At 41.3% G+C, this 19,647-nt stretch overlaps 1 protein-coding gene across 1 annotated transcript; it reads right to left on the bottom strand.

The window, feature by feature from the left end:
* Positions 1 to 1,701: 1,701 nt before the first annotated feature.
* LOC149298067 (ATP-binding cassette sub-family G member 4-like) lies at positions 1,702 to 19,286 on the bottom strand. The gene is made up of 14 exons (XM_089487916.1): positions 19,064 to 19,286; positions 15,296 to 15,413; positions 12,137 to 12,269; positions 11,611 to 11,661; positions 7,371 to 7,516; positions 6,048 to 6,171; positions 5,822 to 5,936; positions 5,601 to 5,731; positions 4,861 to 4,962; positions 4,362 to 4,530; positions 3,137 to 3,237; positions 2,400 to 2,558; positions 2,123 to 2,241; positions 1,702 to 1,927 (listed from the first exon to the last, which is right to left on the bottom strand). Exons 1-14 carry the CDS (start codon positions 19,284 to 19,286, stop codon positions 1,702 to 1,704), a joined length of 1,917 nt encoding a protein of 638 aa, XP_089344042.1.
* Between the last annotated feature and the right edge of the window lie 361 nt (positions 19,287 to 19,647).

Below are 19,647 nucleotides of genomic sequence, written 5' to 3'. Positions count from 1 at the left end.
ACTTATTACATGACTACACTTATTACAGCCCCCTTATTAAACTGTAAACTGTATACTAAGTACACCTGTAAGCACTAAATCAATAAAAGTAAATATACATGCATAGGTTCCAGCACCTTTCCAAATGACTTAGGATTCAGAAGCTTGGATATATAGATATATTTTATTTAATACATTTAAAGATATCTTTATATCTCTCAAGCTGTGAAGGGGTAGGAGAACATGAAAAGTGTTTAAGACCGAAAATGACCGTACATGTAAGGCCTGCCATTCCCCTTTACCTTTTTCAGTGGCGGTGATAATGCATCCATGGGATGGAATATGCAGGATGTGCTTGTCAGTGTTAAACAGAATGGGAACATACAAACGGGAAATCCTTTACTGGAATTGAAATTTGTGTCTCTATTTCTGTTATGATTATGTACATCGCATGTACTGTGAGGCTTGAAATTATTTCTACTTTTACCCAGGAATTGGTTTTCCAAACACTTAATGGATGATGGATTACCGAGCCTCCAAATCTTCATTCTCCCCCACATCATTTAAAGCATGCTCTGCCTCCAATGCATTTTTTCATTTAATATTTTAGAGGATTACTAGAGAAAACATTTTACTCTTCTAGTATAAATTAACAGTGAAAGCTAACATGTACAGACAAAAAAAGTAATGACAGGCAGCTGACATAAATACAGTGGTATATTTGGAAAAATATTACCATTCATAAAATAATAACAAACCCTGTTTCATAATATGATAGTGAGAAGACAACCATGAAGCTTAAAAATTGTCTTGCGTATAACACATGGCATGAGAAAGAATTGGAGCCGAGCTGCAGCACCATCGGTTGGGATTGCAGCAATCCATAGCAAAGATTTGAAGGCAAATATTAGCAGCAGTTGGAAAGGGGAACTTATCAAGAACGTGCTTTGAAGAAAGATTGTGAGATTCTCCATTTGAGTATATTGGACACAGAGTCCTAGAAAAAAGCATCCAGATGCATTAAATCCATGGCTTTCAGGCATCAAATTTTAGATTAGAAGATCTGAACGGTTGTATTTTGCCAGTTGAGCACTTGAGAAGTGTTGAGTACTGCGAAACACAGCATGTGTACACCGCTGCAGAAGCATTATAAAGATAAGGTTATATTTCAACTGTAATTCTTAACAACATGGCAGTAGGTTTCTTGTCCATTTTTGTATGTTTTTGTCTTTTGAGAGTGTCTGGTGCAGAGAGGAATTTTGGTTTAATATTGCTTACATCCACTCAAGAGTGTGCAAATCGTAAAGAGATAGAATGATCAAGAGAAAAAAAAGAGGAAAAGATACACAGAAAATGTTGAGGCTGTACCAAAACATAAAGTAAGAATTAGAAGTCGAAAATGGGAAGAAACAAATATCAGAAAGACTGAACAAAATGATAGAATAATGGTCATTCAGTGTAAATACAATGTCAATTATTTGGAAAGACATTTGGAGATATGACAAACACAAATGAAAATAAATTCATAATAATAAAAGAAAAAAAAAATCTTGTAAATCATTTTAAGAGCAAAATTTACTATGATGATAGTAAATTGGACAAGGAATGTTAAACATACATGGACCTCTTCCTGATGGTTTTTGTTTCTCAAGTTTTTCCTCCAGTGGCAAGTTTGAAATTAGTGTCCTAGTAATGGCACCTTTCTATCCCCTTTTTTGTCCTCTACCTTTCAGATTTGACACGATAACGCAGCACTAGATATGCAAGAAGACGTAATCCAATAAAGAAGCCTCCAAGCACCAAGAAGTCAACATACAGCTTGGCTTCCTCAACATCCAGTTCTTGTAAGACCTGTTGAGGCAGCTGAAAGTTACAAGGTGGCTCGCGGCACTGTAAGGGAGCACGGTCCATGCCGTAGATTGCCAGGATAACACCTTCGAAGCCATATCTGACAACATAAATAAGCAGGAAAGAAACAAAACAAATGTAACATTTATATTTTCGTATCCTCACAAGTATGCAATTGTCTGTCCTACTTTCTAGGACGTTCTGTTTTATGTCTTTTTTACAAACCTACAGAATTCATATATAAATAATATCTTGTGGTACATTTTTTTCTGCACATAATTCCTTTCATCTTTACCTGACATATGAGATGTAAGAGCTCCACTGGAGGTATGTTGGGATGGTTTTAAAGCTGACGAAGAAACCTGAGAATAGCAGTACAGGGATTGCAGTCACTGGACCAACAAAAGTTGCAACCTTTCCAGAGAGAAAAAAAGCCATGATGTGTGATTAAGAGGCCATTCTGCACACACACAGCCATGTATATATATATATATATATATATATATATATATATATATATATATATATATATATATATATATATATAAATAAAGTTGAACAGGCTGCTCTACCTGTAATGAGTTGGATGCTGCACCAATAAGGAGCCCCAGAGATTGTGCCACGAGAGCAGTGGAAGTGGCAAGAGCAGAGAAAAGGAGAAAACGAGTGGCTTCAGGGGGTTGACCAGTCATCCAATAAACAATACTGCAATATGCCATCGGGCAAACAATCTGCAAGAGGGAAACAAACAGTGTCAGCACACCTGAGAGGTCATGAATTTGAAATGCCAGTATATACCAAGAGTGCACTGAAGTGGGGCGAGGACATAGTGTTGGGCATAGGTGTTCACAGTCGGCATACAAGATTTCATATACTAAATAAACTCATGTAACTGTGTTTACAAAAAATATGCAATTTTAAGGGATGTATATATTAAACCATCTTAGCTACAGTATATACTATGAGGAAACATCTTTAAATCCTTGTCTGAAGACCTACATGGTTATTCCTGCCCATTGGGTTATCTCTTGTTAATTTTCTAATTGTTGTTAATTGGTTCATACAACATTTGTAGTGGTTGGATGAGGAGAAGGGAAAGAACACAGGCTGCCACTGACCTCGGCTCCCATGACCTTAGCGTTTAAGCAAAACATCTCCAAAACAATTACACTGGTAGAAAAACAAAACAACAAGCTATGGGTAGCCATGAATCTAGTTTTCCTAAAAGCTGTGACAGCGACAGTTCCCCTGTAATGAACACATAGGTGTATTCCCTGTTACCATAAATTACATTTTTAATGTCAATTACCTGGAAGGGCACATCTGCCATAGTTTTGGCAAGATAATATGCTTTCAGACTGTACCAGTAATTAAGGTGCTCTCTGAGAAAGACAGACATCTCCAGGGGAACTGTAGGAGAATAATGAAAAGTGTAGGACGGTAAAATCAGGTAGGTAGTTAGACAAACGAGAGGAATAAAATGGGAGAAAATGTGAAAGGGAAAGGTAAGCAATGAGAAAAAATGGCAGTATAATTGGAGTTTGTGGGACCAGCCCATGACTGATGTTGGATTACGCAACTATCTGCGGGAGATGCAAGTACCGCCAGACAAACAACAGACATATAAGTAGTTTTACATTTTCTGATGTGTTCTCTCATTTAGCAAAAGTAGCTGTTTCGCAGGTATTTCCAGGAACCACAAGTTAAGGCAAAAAGTATGCGCCAGACCTCTGAGACCAACAATAAGAATAAAAAACTATATACAGAATGTGCAGGCCCATTACCTATAGATGTTGCTTACAAACATTTTTGCTTATGGAAGTGAAACATACTCAGGACATGACCCAATACCGGTCACTGGTACCTATCCTATACAGTTCTCCCGATGTTGTGTACCAGGAGGTGCTTATTGCGTGCTGTATCTTGAAAACACAGGTATCTTAAAATGTATAGGCTCCTTGAACCATCTCTAAAACCCACTCTAAAAAAACCTGCCCCCATATATATCCTGTTTTGGATCTTAATGTCTGTGGCTTGGAACATGTTATTGAACATATGAAATATATATTATGAAGCAAAGTCTCTAAATATGAGCCAGTGGTATGTTAACAAACACATTGTGTATGCTTGATAATTAAATATTACAGCATATAAGGGACAGTTTTAGGCCCAGTTCTGCACACGGAACCTTGGGTGCCCCTGAGCTTGAGGTTCTTTTGTTATACCCCTGTTGGTAGGATAATTATAGGATATACTGATTACGTGATATACTATTTAAATATGCCCCCACACACACACACACACAATGTGGGGTTAAGATTATACGTGATAGGAATGTTTAAGGAACAAGAGTAGGTGAAAGATAACAAAGAAACAAGAGATAAAGAAAAGAAACGAACTCACATAACCAAAAAAAAAATGAAAAGCGATGAAACTACATATAGATTGGTTTTATATAGATGGGGGATATGGTGTAATGTGAAGAAATCAGAATATTGGAATAACAAAGACAGGAAGGTAGTAGATCTGCTTACAGGTCAGCACGGTGGGCATAAGTGCTGCAAACATCAGAAAGAGCATGGAGAAGAAAAGAAAGCCAGTATTATTGAACACTTTGCTGGCATCATCTCCAATGTGCAGGTAAAGCAACCCGATCAGAACACCGATACACAGGTGAGACATGAAGCGCAGGTGGGTCAGGACCTGAGGTAAAGAATAAGATAAGGTAACATTATTTTATATATATATATAAAGAGGTCTTCAACTGGAGCAGTATGGGTTAGTCACCAAATACCACGAGGAGAATGGCATATCAAACACAAAAGGGAATGGCTTTGTAAGGTGACAAATATCACATATTAGACCCTGTGAAGTAGACTAGCAGACCTGGAAACCAGTACAGTGGGCATAGCTTTATGTAAAGATGCCTTGCCCCCCCAAATGGGTTTTCAAACCATATAGATGAGGTCTCTCAACCCCACTAAATATTTAGTCCGTCTGATGGCCACTTATTGGTACTCCCTCCATTTATACCGTATCTCGGAAGATTGAGATGAATGTTCGTTTGAAAAGGATGCAGAACTGGTTCCATGAGCTGGTAGCAAACGTGTGGCTCTCAACATGACCGGAGACATCCTGTTGAAACAGTGACATTTATCTGTAGATGTATCTGTGTATGTCTCACATACAAATAATGACTGTGTGTATAACATTCATACATTTATTTAACTGTTTTATTTCCTTCCAAGCATTTCTCAAAAGTCACCAGGATTGCACATGGTGAGTTTTTGTAACATATAATCTCATTGAAATCCCAACGGACATTGTGCATAATTTGCCATGTAAAATGTTGAACTAACTCTTACTGTATCTTTTATATATGCATTATTTAAAGTATCTTAGAAGCTTTTGCAGATGCCGTCAGAGATGTGCTCTTGAATTATGAACAGTAGAGAGTACTACCTTATGGACACCAATGATTCTACAGTTTGCTATATTAATAATCAGCTGTCCTTCTCTATACAGTATGAAGAGCCAACTCCAGTTAACTTCTGCTTCAACAAGAGCTTGCCGACCCACACTGAATTATGCATTATACAGGGTCAGCTCAGCCCTTCACATTGGAGAAACATTCTAGTGTTGGCCATTCGTAATCAATACCAAAGTGAGAGCGCTATAACCACACTGGAATAATGTGTAGGTATAAACAGAAGGATGGGTTAACATACACTAATTACTAAAGCTGGGAGTTGCTTGAGGTCATTGTTACTCACATTTGGGCAGAGGTCAAGGTCTCTCTTGGCTGGCTTGCTCTTTTCTCTGGAAATGGGTAACATACCATCTTCCACTGCACGGAACAACACTGGGTTCAGATCCCCATACTCTCCTGAAGCCAGCTCGATAACTGTAGCGGTAGAAAAGTAGTTACGGTTTGCATTTACTTTGAATGGCAAAACGTACAGGCATTATGTGCAATAGATTCCACAAGACTCACTGAAGTCAGCTGGGTTGTGGTAGGTGGGACAGTGGAGTCCCAGCTTCTTCAGGTATGGAATGAGGTGAGTCACAGCCCCCCGATATATACACTGCCCCTGACTGAGAATATATAGCTGAAATCAGACAAAACAAACACAATCCTTTATGTAAAACATGCCTGCTACATGTTACACATTGTCACAAATATATATGAAATAAACCAGCAGTTGCGTAATCATACAGACCTTGTCAAACATCTCAAAGAGCTTTGCACTAGGTTGGTGTATGGTACAAATAATAGTACGTCCTCCTTGAGCTAGAGAATTTAATAGAGAGACCACCTGGAAGCAGGATGCACTATCCAGGCCACTGTGAAACAGTGTGAATGAAGAGAAAGAAGAATAAGGGTTAAGACATAAACAATAAGAAATATGGCAAGAATATAAAAATGTATCAGCACCTAATGATACGTAAATAACTACATTTATTTATCGAAACAATGTATAGTTTGTGATATTGAGTAATTGTTTTAGTGATATTTACTTACTTTGCTAAGTGATGGTTTAGTGCCACCATGCAGCCCCATCAATAAATAATGCATATTATAGCGTATTGCGAGTGTTTAATATTCACTCTTTAACTGTAAGGAAGTAGAAGCTGTAGCTCATTATACCCCCGGATCTCTAGAGCGAGCCAGTGTTGGAGTGCATGTGCACATAGGCTAGCAGGGCTAATGCACAGGGAGGGCTTAGGCATTCACTAAATGTGCATATTATGGCTGGATGTCTCTTTAAACATGCGATCAGTGTCTACATGTGGCACAGCTGGCATAATGTAAACGATATCCTGTCCTGAAGTTATCTCGCTTCTCATTATATAAAGGCTGCCAGAATGAATAAACAGCGATGATCATTTTAGAAATAATTACATGTGGAGGAAAAATCAAGCAGCTTGTGGGAACTGAGATCTAAAACAACATAAAGTGGGTGTTTATTCTTATCTTCAAACACCATTACACGGGTACTAAACTGTAAAATGTTGGATTTAGGAAAAGTGACAGATCCACTTTAAGGCAGAGTTATTGTGTTTTTTTCTGCATGTGAACTTTCTTATGGATAGACTCGGAAATAAAATAACCCCTGGAACTTTACAGCCAGCAGACATGCTCTGTGCTCCCTACACATTGCATTGGGCAGCCGCATGCATTCCCGTCAATGGGCACACACTAGAAAAACGGGACCTGCTGCACTACCGGCAATACAGGGATGCGGGGACTTCATTGAGCACCAGCTCACAAAATATTTGCCCGTCTTTCCCGATGGCCGGTCCAGGCCCAGGCTCACTTTTTGTCAATGTCAAATATTTGCTTCTGTAGCAGTTATGCCCAGGGGTACTTGGGACATAAATCCAGTAATGTTTTTAATCTTATGGTTGTGCCTTTGCCCCTGAACTGGAAACAAGTAGATGTACAGGTATTGAAGGATTAGATAGATATATTTTTCATTGTGTAGAAATAGAAATAGAGAAGTGATCTGTATAGGAGGAAATTGAAACTCCATCTTTCCCACCTAGTTGGCTCATCAAAGAACATAACAGGTGGATTGTTGACCAACTCCAAAGCAATAGCCAGTCTCTTGCGTTGCCCCCCAGAAAGACATATAGTGCGTGTTCCTGAGCACTCCAGAAGACCCAGTGCTGTTAAGATTTCATTCACCTGCATAGTAAATACCACAATACGCATCATTTTTACAAAAGTGAACGGGTCTCGTGCATTAGTTGTAGAAGATAACAAACATAAAACATTTATGTGATAACACATGCAGTGTGCGACAGACAGAAGGACAGTTCAGCAGAAAATAGGCAACAGAAAAGACGATTTTAATATTTTATCAAATAAATAATTTATTACAAGCGGTGAATAGATTATGTTTTTCAGAAGAGACGCATTTCACATTATTTTGTATGAACATTATACTTCATTAATTTATAATGTTATAAAATTCCTTATGAATACTGAAATTTATTGGAGAACTGCTAAAAGGTCATTTCATAGTAATACTCATCTGCCTAAACATCTATGGTAATCTTTTACTAGTTAGTTGGTTTCATACTGCATATGAAGGGGGTGCCAATTGCACTCTTATAGCAGTACACAAGTAAAAAGCAATATGAGTTTGACTCGATAGTCTTTTTAACGAAGCCCTTTACTTCTGCGATTTCACTGGCTGCTGGATTCTTGTTGACTAGTGGAAAATCTAGTTATTTTTAGAGGCTCATGAACAGAATTCTTAGAATAAAAGGTTTCTTTGCACCGTTTCCTTTGTTTCGCCGCCTCAGGTTTTGCTTTTTCTCAGCAGTAAAATCCTTTAGGAAAATAAAAAAATCCCTTTTCCTTGCTCATTTCGTGGCAGCAATTATTTTAGAGAGACAAATTATACAAGACCCCCCTCCTCTCCTTATTCAACCATGTGTAACTGAAGAGACATACCACCAATACAGAATGCAATTAATTTTATCAGGTGAGGAATATGGAGAAATTGAGTGGAATCAGAATGTCACTGCCCAAAGAACCTTCGTTCTAAACACTGCCTCTTTTTAATGATAAGACATCTACAGTGTAAATGTGGACATTATGTGTAGGTTTGTTGCCATACTTATGAGCTTCCTGTCTGAGAAATAGCAACTCAGCTTGTTCTATGGGCCCTCAATATCAGAGTTGTTTTTTTCCCTATAGCCATGTAAGTCTTGGAGATGTCCTATGTCATCAATCTAGTGACCATAGGTCCAGTGACTGAGATCCTTTCTCCAAGGTGTAGTCCATGCAGTATGGAGACTTTACAATCTCCATTACGGAGTTTGCTCAAAATGTAGACAAATGTATCTCCTGTTGCCTATGGAATCTAGAGACCACCTTTGGAATAAGTTAATACATTCATGCAGAGGGCTTGTAACTCTCATTGTCTCATTGAGTTTACTGCCACAAGTAACACAGACTTTAAAGTCAAAAGCAGCAAAGAGACTTGCCTAATGGCACAAAGGTAATTTCCATCAGGTTATTAAGTATTTAATTTAATCATCTGGGAAATCCAGGGATGACCAGACAACGTCTTATATGAAGACCAAAGGCTTGAAGGTAACTTTGCATAACTTTACTGAAACCCTCCTGGGGAAACTTCAGCAGAGAGTGAATTTAAGATTGGACAGAGGAATCCTCAAGCTTCACACCAGGCCAGCTTTCAAGCAGATGGTAACTAGCTTTTCAGATTGCACTTTTTGAATTAAGAGCACCCTTTCAAGTACCACACAGTTAATTTCAACCCAAGGGCAACTGGACAGACTACAGGTCCTAAAAGGACTGGCGTCACTCCTGGCATCTCCACCAGTTATGAATACCACAGTTTCCAGCAATAAGGACCACTAAAGCTCCTTCTCTGTGAAATCAATACAAAATAACAGCATAATCTAGTTAATAATCCCAGGAATAGTTTATTGTCAGGCACAGAAAATAAGGTTTTAGCTGCTTCACATTGCATTGAGCTGCATTAAATCAGTCTCCAGTTAGCCTAATGTGTGGCAAATCAGAAAAAACACCAAGATCCATTTCTCCAGGTAATGTCTTGTGGTGGCTTGTAGACTGCTGTCCAACTTTCTAGGGACCATTCAGCCCTTGAGCAAAAGAGCACACTTTGTCTATGCACCAAGATTGTGGCTTTTGGTTCTTCTTTGTTGATGTAAATCAACACTGCCGTACTGCCGAAGTGGATCTTGACATTCTTTTATTTGATCCTCCTGTGCTGATAACTTTTCATGCCAGGAGCTCATTGTAGGTCGAAGAGTGCTTCTAATGGTTGTATTTCCAGGCACTTGAACAGAATTATGTTCTTCCTAAGTGCTGGCATCTTTGTAACTGATATGTCCACAGAAAGTCTCCAAGGGGGTCTTTTTCTGAAATAATTCTCTTTTTGCAACAAAATCATTGAAGCTTTTATATATCGTGGAAGCACAACTACATTTTCCAGAGAGTAAGGGTTTCTGTCCCATGTTTCCAGTCAATATTATTTGAGCGACTGTAAGTCGCCAAGGAACATAGTTTAAGCCCTCACTCCGTTGTTCTTATAACGTTTCGGAAAGATGCCTTGCTGCTTTTCAAGAAGAAGATATATTTTAGTATTACCTTTATGTCTGCAGGGAAAAACATCTTCTCCAGTTTGCAGACAAGAATTAGACTAAGGAACTCTAGTCTGTGCCATGGCATCTGGCATGATTTTCCCAAGCTCAGAATATAGAAAGATCCCTGGGGTAATAGAGATATGGCTCAGCAGAACTTGGGCTGGAGGCTATGAGTAGCCAATCAACTAGTGTCAGACTCCATCCAGGCTGCGGAGCTGCTTCTCTCTTGTTCCCCCCGTGTCGGTAGAGTTCCCCCCCTGTCTTGCTAGAGTTTCCCCCCATCTCGCTAGAGTTTCCCCCGTCTCGCTAGAGTTCCCCCCTTGCTGTCATCCATTTCTGGATTTCCATATGCTCTGTTCTGTGCTTCTGATTCCTTGATTCCAGTTCTGGTCTTTGTGTTTAGATTCAATGTTTTGTTCCAGTTTATTAGTAATTCAGTAGGCAGGGTTTATTGTTAGGACCCACTGAAATATTGGAGTACTTTGGCATAGTGGTGGGCTAAGCATACTATGGCCATATGATGTGACAGAATCTCCAATTGTTATCACATAGTCCTAGGCTAGTTCCTGTGTTCATGTTTGTCTGTCTCTTATGCACCTTTGTCCTCTTTTCCCTGAAGTTTGGTTCCTCTCTCCTCTCCCCATGTCCCAGTTAAGATATCCTATCCTTGCTTAAAGGAGAAGCATCCAAGGATTCTGGCTCCTCACTCCATCCCCTGTGTTCCTTGCCTTGTTCCCTGTCCTTTGTTGTGCCATGTATGTCTTGTCTGGCTATGTTTCTTGGTTGTGTCTCCCTGTCCCTTATTCACTCTGTCCCCCTTGCTCGCTATGTTTCAGCTGTTGCTCTGGTTAGCTTCCATACTCCCAGCCTGCAGGATCCCGCACATGATTCTAGTACTATGTCTCATGCCTGCTTCAGGGTGCCTGCAGGATATCACTTTGTTTTGTTCTGGACAACATTGGCTGCTATGTCAGGGCGCTGGTATGTGGCTGCACAACACTAGGAGCTGAACACCCGGGTAAGTGCAGTCGCCCTGCACCAGGCCCTGTCCATCTCCTCTACAGCGCGATAACTCCTGAACACCATCTTTGGGCACTCTGGGTCATTACAGTCGTCTGTATGGACCCAGTTCCTGACAACTAGGTAGGTAACACCCCCCCCTTTGAGTGATATTTTGGCTAATCCAGAAGAGTTGGGTACCGTGAGGAATTTCTGAAGAGCTGGATAGATTGGATTATGAAAATAGGCAACCATAAAGCCTTTGGTAAATACCAATTTGGGAAAGTGATTTGCTATTGTGAATTTCACTGTTTGCATCTTAAATCATATTGTTGCCTATATTGGTTGACAAAGCTATCATTTGTAGCTTCCCCAACTCTTTTGAAATTGTAACAATCTAAGACTATTTACCTTCCATGAGTTTGGTAAGAATTGTCAAATTAGCTCCACATTAAGAAAAAGCCCTTATTTAATGTGATACTAGTAATAAATTTTTTTTTTACCTTAGCCTTATTGTTTTGTTCCCAGTATGACCTAAATGGTTGACTACACGCAAATATTAAGGTCCAAACTTATTCCACATGCTGTAAATAAGGGCAATAATAGTTCTGCATCTGCGCCCGTAAAATGTTTACTCACCAGTTCCCTCTTAACATCCATCTTCTCGTTGAGCTTCAGGTTAGTTGAGACCTGGGGGAAATTACATTTCATGAGATCAGCTACTTAGCCAGCATTTTCCACATCAGGCACTTATACCAAAAATACATATTAATATTAATTAATTAAGCTCTAAGTATCCAAGAAGGTATTTCACCTATAATTGTGAGGCTGCAATCTATTTATAAAAATAATGCTGTCTTGAAAGCAGAAGCTGTCCCCTTTCCTAGCAGGGTCCTTGCCCCATGGTTAATCCACGCCAAAATTCCAGTCTTTATTATTATCTTTTATTGATATAGCACCAACAATTTACGCAGAACTTATTACATATATTGAAGGGGTATGACAAGACGAGAATTGACTTTACTTTTATCACCTCTCCTGTACTTTTAAAAAATATATATCGCTGAGTGATGTAATCATTTTTCTTATTAGGAACAACCTATTGTTGCTGGTTTCAGTATCCATATTAGTATTAATACTTATCTACTCAATTTTCTCTTCTCACCATCATTGCCTCCTTGACAGTGAGATGTGGTAATAACATGTCATCCTGCATGATATAGCATGACATCTTCCTGAAAGTGCGGAGTTCACGTTGCTTCCCATTCACCAGAACTTGTCCGGTCATCCCACTTTCCCTGTAATATACACGGAACCTTTTAAAATCACTCATTTAAAACTCAGGAGCCATCTTATATGATATGAAGCAATGAGGTAGTACTGCAGATTGTCCAGTATACAGAGAGGCACATTTGTTTTGTGATTCTGAACTTTTTGCGCTCCTTTTGCCTTATTGAATGATATTCAATTCTGAAAGTCTGCATGAACTCCTGTTAGTTCCAACACCCACTGGAATGTTAGCTTGATCTACGTTCCTTATCAAAGGAGCATTCATCCGTATACAGTAATAATTCAATGTAGTGTGAAATCTTGATGAAAAGATATGAAAATATGAATCTGTATAAGATTAAAATTGTTCACACTGAATAAGATAAGCACAAAAGGGAAGAAAAGAGCCACATCATATCAGACCTATCAGTGTTTCCTTACGTATGAGGAACAATCTGTTCACATTAATGTTAAATGAAACCATAGAAACTGATACTTAAATTGTGCGAAATATATAATTATTCTAGTAAATGCCTTAGTACATAAATAGTTATTCAATAACCAAAAATTCAGATAAAATGTCTTAGTAACGCCTCGCCATTAGCCATGCTGCTAGCCACAACCTAGCCGTTTGCAATTGTGGGAGGTATGTGGTATCATAATAACTATGGCTTTAGTCATGTTAAAAAAACCTATCTCACCGCAGCCAGGCCTACGAGATGAGCAGCATTATGTAGCACTATCCCCGTGTGCAAATTATCTATTCTTTTTTACCCCATCTGCATCAACTCAATAAATAGCATTCGCTTTGTAATTGAATAGGAACCAGTTTGCCTGGGCAAGGTTTCTTAAAAGCAATAAAAGGTAGAAAGACAGAAGCTGTGCTCAGTACCCAGGTAAGGTCCTCCTGTGTCATGTGACCCATAGAAAGGATATTCTAATTCCCTGGAATAAATGTTCTGGAATAATGCACTATATGGCGAGCATTCTGTTTTTCCCAAGTAAAGCCACATCTAGGCAGTAAGAGTGTTAAAGCTATGGTCCTGCACTTGTTCAGTAGCAGCTGAGGAGCTACAAGCTCTCTTCTTCTGGATTAAAGGAATAGAGCATTCTACTTGATATGGTAAATACACCCAACAGAAGAACATATTAAATAATGACAGTAAGGTCACATCTCACACCATACATGCCACAAATAGCAATCTAGAAGCCAAAATGGAGGTTAGGAAAACACAAGCACAGTTCTATCTCTGATTCTGCCTGTGTGTGAACCAGGTAGGGGTTTAACTTTTAGAACTACATATAACAGCAAAAATAAAGAAGCTCAAAGACGTTTAATGTATTTTACATTTGTAAACATTCGTGAACAAAGAGAGTTTTTGACGCTATAGTATCTACTTGTATGTATCTATTTATGTACTCCTTTTCACAATTCCATATTAAAGATGCCCCTTCCAACAACAGGGCTACAGTACAAGTTAATGTATCATTAATGAAAAGTAAACGTTTTGATGTAAAACACATTTGCATCCTCATAGACAACTATTCGAAACATTTCTATAGGCAACCGACTTCATGATCGTACATTATACATCTTGCGCACTAGCAGAGAGAAGATTATGCTTTGACTGGCGTACGACATGAATGCTATGTGAGTCTTTGGGGCCGTGCCAAAAAATGTACAAAGCTAAAATTAACTTTGTCTGTCTATTAGTGGACTAGACTCCCTAAGTATTTTCCAGAGTCCAAGGACAAGGTGGTGCCTATAAGAGCTTATTTACAGAGAAGTGTGCATTCAACCCAGTTCTAACGCAAATATAGCCTTATGCACACAGTACTGAGATACTAATCACAGTATTATATTATCTGCTACATAAAAGTTGTGTAATAATAGCTACAATGTCCATAAAACCAGATATTATTTTGATAAAAAATGTATTAAACTATAAAAAGAGAAAAACATCATGATGATGAAGTATATAATATAGGCACAAAATGGATTTACACAAATAGGTAATCCTTCCATGATATGGGAAAAATATGTAAACACCCAGAGCCGACATTGCGTTTCTGCTCTATGCGATTCATCTTATTGTCAGTGAGGTAAGATGTACAGTCATGGCAGACTATCCCAGCGGTGCCAAGAATATCTGGGTAGATTGGATCATAGTTCCCATTGTTAACATTTTCTATATCTTTAAACGATAGGCCCAAACCTTACCTCTGGTATGTCCCTCTTTAGGAGATACTGTCCTTTCTTGGGACCATCTTTATGTCCCCCTTTCTTCCCCCAATGTCCCTCTTTTCTATGTGCTTAGAATGTTTGGTGTATATAAGTATGTCAGCATGATCTACAGCCATGTATCCAGTGCTGTTATTTATCTTTGGGGCTGCCATATATCCCATCCTGTCGCAGTGTATCTTAAAGGTGCACACAGTGCCTTCTAATTAAGCCTATGGAGGCTCTGCAGATCTCCCTGTAACCAGCCCATTGTGTGATAAGACACTGGGGAGGTTGTTCGCTCGAGAGAGATAAGTCCCCCTGGATCTGGATCCGGCCTAGGCCGGGATACGCCACTGCACATATCCTTCTTTGTACCACTTCTTTTACCTCTCTCTTGGAGTACAGAATGATCACTAAGCATGAATGTATCACAGCGCATTACAGCCCTAAAAGTTGCAGAACTATCCTATATTCCATCAGCTACTTCTGGACCCTCCAGCGCACTGGCAAGCAGCAGCACTCTCCTGCCCTACCGAGAGAAGAAAACCAGTGACAACGGCCCGAGAACCAATTTCAGAAAAATAGATTGTTTGCATTATCACATCAGCATAAACATTTAAATCACTGCAAGGAAAGTTTTGAGATATTTGCTATAAAAGGATACCTTCCATGTTCTATTGAGAATATTCTGTATCTGCGCACACAGCTCCCTCCCCTTCCTGATTGGCTACCCATATAATGTAAAGGTATATTAGGTCGCACAAATTATAATTTTACAGAACACAAAACTCACTTATACCCATTTGTAATATATTATGTTGAATATTTTACCTGTATCCTGCGAGAATATTCATTAGGGTGGACTTCCCAGCTCCAGATGGTCCCATGATCCCAATAAGTTCTCGACTGCAGAACATGCCCGACAAGCACTTTAGCAGAGTTTTGTAACCTAAAATTGGTAAACAGGTTGAATAACAGCCACAGCTCAAACATCCCACATGTCTTTATAATTTCCTATACACCGAACTTGCCTTATCCTGGAAATGGGGCATGCTATTCAGCGAGGTCTAACTCTTTTCTGTATGACTTTTCCAATATGCCATGTTTGACTGAATGAATGCACTGTATTTGACCAGAGTATCTCAAGATTTTTTGCTAAGTGTTCAGTGATATATAGCTCCGCACCCAAACGTTAAAACTTGGTGAAGGGGGAAAACAAGGTTTTTGAACAGGACACTTGTATTTATACACACAGCACTAGGTGAAATAGAAACTAGGGGTATGGAAAACATGGTACCCCCAGGACCAGTTAGGAGAATTAACTAACATATGGGTCAAAGTTCCTATGCGCTCGGCAGCTCCGTAGAGTTTCTTGGTTTGTCCCATTAATGCGCACGGAGCTATCATAGCAGGTTAGTTGGTAAACGGCTGGATTGGGCAAACCAGACTGGGTTTCCTGGTCACCCTGTGCCCCCTCATATGCAGAGTGCTTTCAGCCGCTGGAGAGAAGGCAGGGCAGCTGGGGTCACAGACACAGAGTTGGGGATCTTGGCGGACTGCCTGGCATTCCCGGGGACCACAGGTGGAGGCCGTAGTCCCATCCACCTGTATTAGATAGAAATCCCCCAGGGCTGGTGGAGAGAGCTCGACATCCTTCAGTCCAGCTGCTAGCGCTCCCGCTGGGTTTATAACATCCTCTGGCTCTAGGGCCCCCAATAAGGGAGGGCACTGGAGAGATGTACTTTCTGATCCTGAGTTCTGGTGTCGCTGGTGGTTGGGGCCAGATGCTGGGAGGGACTCTGGCACTAGGCCAGGCATTGGTTGGGGCTGCTGGACCAGACTCTGCAGGGCTGGTCAGCATACCTGGGAACTTCTGAGCTCCACTTTCGCTTGCGGGACACAGCCCAGGGCTGACGTCAGTGGGCGCTCCCGCTGAAGCCAGTGGGTGGCACCACTTTCGTCGGTGGGAGCTCCTGCTGATGTTGGGGGCGTTCCTGCTGACATCAGCATTAAACTACCCCCATTTAAAGGAAAAATTGGCAGGGAGCAGGGGGGGCAAGGCCCCGTTCCAGCAACCCAGAGGATTCGGGTCTTGACCCAGAGAACCGGTGCTTCACACAGAGATCTCCGGGTCAAACTTAGAGAGTTCCCAGGTATGCTGGTCAGGCTCTAGAGCGACAAATAGGAGGGGCAGAGATCAGCGGTATTCTACCCTGATGTCAGTGCTTTGCTTGGGGCTGCCGGACTGGACGCTCTGGATCTACCCAATTGGGCTCTAGGGCCATAGGTAGGAGGGGCAGAGATAAGCAGTGCTCTGTCCCAATCCCAGCACTCCTGCTGGGGCTGTGCCAGTGGAGACCACAGTCCCATCCACTTCTCCAGGAAAATTTCCTTTTGCTGCGTCATGGCAGAGACCAGCTGCCCTGTTGCCATCACTTCAGCTGGAGTTATAGCATCTCTGGGGCATGCTATTCAGCGAGGTCTAACTCTTTTCTGTATGACTTTTCCAGCTCCTATTCTTGAGTAATTTAAAAGTCCAAATAAGCCCTCAGCCCATGTTCGTCTGGGATATCCAGCTCCCTGAAACTCTGGATGTCCTCCCTCCACCACTCCGCTGTGTTACCAAAGTCAGGATCTCCTTGAAGACTTTCAAATAATAACAGTGACAGTCCTCTGTTGGATCATCATTCCCCAGCCACAAACATACCTGGGCTGTGTACCACCCCAGAGCCCTGTATCTGTCATCCACCATCATTTCTGCCTGGATCAGCTCCTCCAACTCGGATACCCTTTCCTCCTTGCCCTGCTGTCCAAGGAACAGCATTCGCAAGTCCAGCTGGAGCCACTACCTTCCCTTAGGGGTTGGGAGGAACTCTCCATGGTAGTCCTACTCCCATTGGAAAGCCTCCCACCACAGCTCCTGGAAGGTACCAACTAGCTTGTCCTTTGTTGAACCAAGTTCATCGAGCTGTGCCAGTGTCTCCGGCATCCAAGTCTGGGCTGCCCGTGGCATGCAGTATGCCCATTCTGCATGCGAGTCTTTGCCCCACTTTTGCAGGCCTCATAACTTTATCCTGTAGGCTTTGGTGGTTATGGCGTACTGAGCTAAAAGTTTCCCTTTAGCCCTCTCGTAGTTTGTAATGTCCATGTCGGGAACCACACGGCCCGTCCAGTTAATTGGCTGCTACTGTTACCGAGCCTGCCGTATCCAGGTCCAGGCACGCTGCCTCTCAAATTCCTGGAGGTAGCCAACAATATTGTCCTCTCCATCTACAAAGATCTTGAACGCGGAGTAGGGCAATTTTCCCAACCTCCTTCTGCCGAACCTTGCAATGATGTGATCCCTCCTGCTGAGGGTCCAATCTGCTTTTTATCGCCTCAGTAGCTTGTGCCATAACTTGAAGTATTATCTCTGGTTGGGACCCAACAGGGATTGTCTCTTTCGCATGTCCTTTTGAAGGACGATCGCTCTCCATGAGCTCTAAGATGGTCGCAGATTTGGAGTTGTCGCTTTCCCCTCACCCTCGAGCCTCCAACAAGTCCTTTAAATATCCTCCACTCCACTGTCGTGCCACATTTCAGCCGTCGGCCTGGCGCCCTTCTCCCTGGCCCCTGCTGTGAAATACGCTGGTGTATGGAAAACATGGTGCATCAGGATCCCCTTATGGGGTGACCCCAAACCCTGTATATCTTTGGATGTCTTTAACAATTGCCTCCCTTGTCCCCACATAGCATACCAATGGAGAGCTTCATAGGGGAGGGAAAACTGATTAAGGTTTTAGAAGACCACAGCAGATTTGCAATGAGCCCGAGAGTTCCGGGGGAATCCTGCTGTCCTCCCGGTCAGGCGTAAGTGCCGGTGTTCCACAATTCCCAATGCCGCCAGCAGGTAGAGCAAGAGTTGCAGGGAACGGGAAATAGGGATAAGGACAGTGTGGTGAAACTAAGCCTGTGGGAAGAATTAAATAACATACAGGGGCAAAGTTCCTATGTGCTCGGCAGCTCCGTAGAATTTCTCTGTTTATCCCAGTCAGGCCCATGGAGCACGCATAGCAAGTTAGACGTACAAAGGGACTGGAAAGCTGAGAAACGAGCTGCCCTATGAATCTGCCACGGCCCCCTCTCAAACTCAAACCTACCCCCATATGTCCTCAGGGAGTTACCGTGACACACTGCAACAAGAGGAAACACTCATGAAAGCTCTCAATGCATGCCTGCAGTATCTGAGGATGTTAGAGACTCTTGTGAGTTTCCGTTCTAGGACGAAGTCCTTTATCAGCAATCATCCATATGCACTAAGGAGATTACTCTGGGGCTTTTACTGGAGAGCGCATGCCTACTTATCTAGGAGAGGCTCAGCAGCAAGTACACGTCTGATAAGGCACCTCAGTATCCTTCTTACTAGCCTTCCTACTACATAGTTAATGAGCTATCAAAAAAGGAAAATGAAAGCGTAACTATTTATCCTCATTGCACTCTGTAACATCTGCTCTTTATCTTTAATCCTAACTGATGCACCTCCTACTCAGTCTGAAACCCACGTGTTTGTGCCTTGCTCCTGCCCTCCCTCCCTCTTCCCAGTATGTTGCCCCTGCTCACCTCTTTTCTTCCAGCATGGCCCCTCTCTCACCGAGTAAGAAAGATCCTTAAACTCAATGTCCACGGCGGATCGTTTTGGAAGGTGGGAAAAACGTCGCGCATCCGTGATGTGATTCTCCACTTTCTTCAAGTGAGTGGCGAGAAGTGTTGTGTCTTGAAGATGGTGGCAGGATCCATCTTCAGCTGTGCTTGTGGTCTGTGCGGGAAGCCCCTTTTCTGCCATTTGCACGAGGAGGAGGACAGCGCCGGTACACAGATATCCAAGTGGTCTATGAACAGAGAAACCCAACGTCATCATACTGACTAACTTCTTGTTTGTGTAAAAATACAAGAACAACGGGAACTGTTACCAAACTGAATTTATGATAAATATTTTAGCTATTTTTTTTATCTTTCAGTAAGTGTAATAGTTGTGGCGATATTTGGTTTCTAATGGAGTATTTTACATTGGGGAAGGAGAAATATATGGTACAACGTGTCTAAACCAGCATAGCAAATAATTTCCTTTTGCACAGAAGAACTCACCGCCAGTTGTAGAAAACATTATTTACCCCTTCTCAGTATTTTTTTATTTATTAATCATC

This window comes from Sceloporus occidentalis, unplaced genomic scaffold (assembly GCF_023333645.1).
Source record: "Sceloporus occidentalis isolate IW3139 unplaced genomic scaffold, rSceOcc1.0.p SCAF_35, whole genome shotgun sequence".
In the NCBI taxonomy this organism is placed as follows: domain Eukaryota; kingdom Metazoa; phylum Chordata; class Lepidosauria; order Squamata; family Phrynosomatidae; genus Sceloporus; species Sceloporus occidentalis.
Note: the sequence above shows the minus strand (reverse complement) of the source record. Positions and strands in the feature narration are given on the sequence as shown.

What these genes read in the sequence shown, in the direction of transcription:
- LOC149298067 (XM_089487916.1), bottom strand. Translation starts at nt 19,286, where the DNA reads ATGGCAGAAAAGGGGCTTCCCGCACAGACCACAAGCACAGCTGAAGAT. An exon ending in GCCATGCTGGAAGAAAAGAG is followed by an intron (nt 15,414 to 19,063) that starts GTGAGCAGGGGC and finishes TACCAATTTTAG; the next exon opens with GTTACAAAACTCTGCTAAAG. An exon ending in TGGCAGATGTGCCCTTCCAG is followed by an intron (nt 2,559 to 3,136) that starts GTAATTGACATT and finishes TCCCTCTTGCAG; the next exon opens with ATTGTTTGCCCGATGGCATA.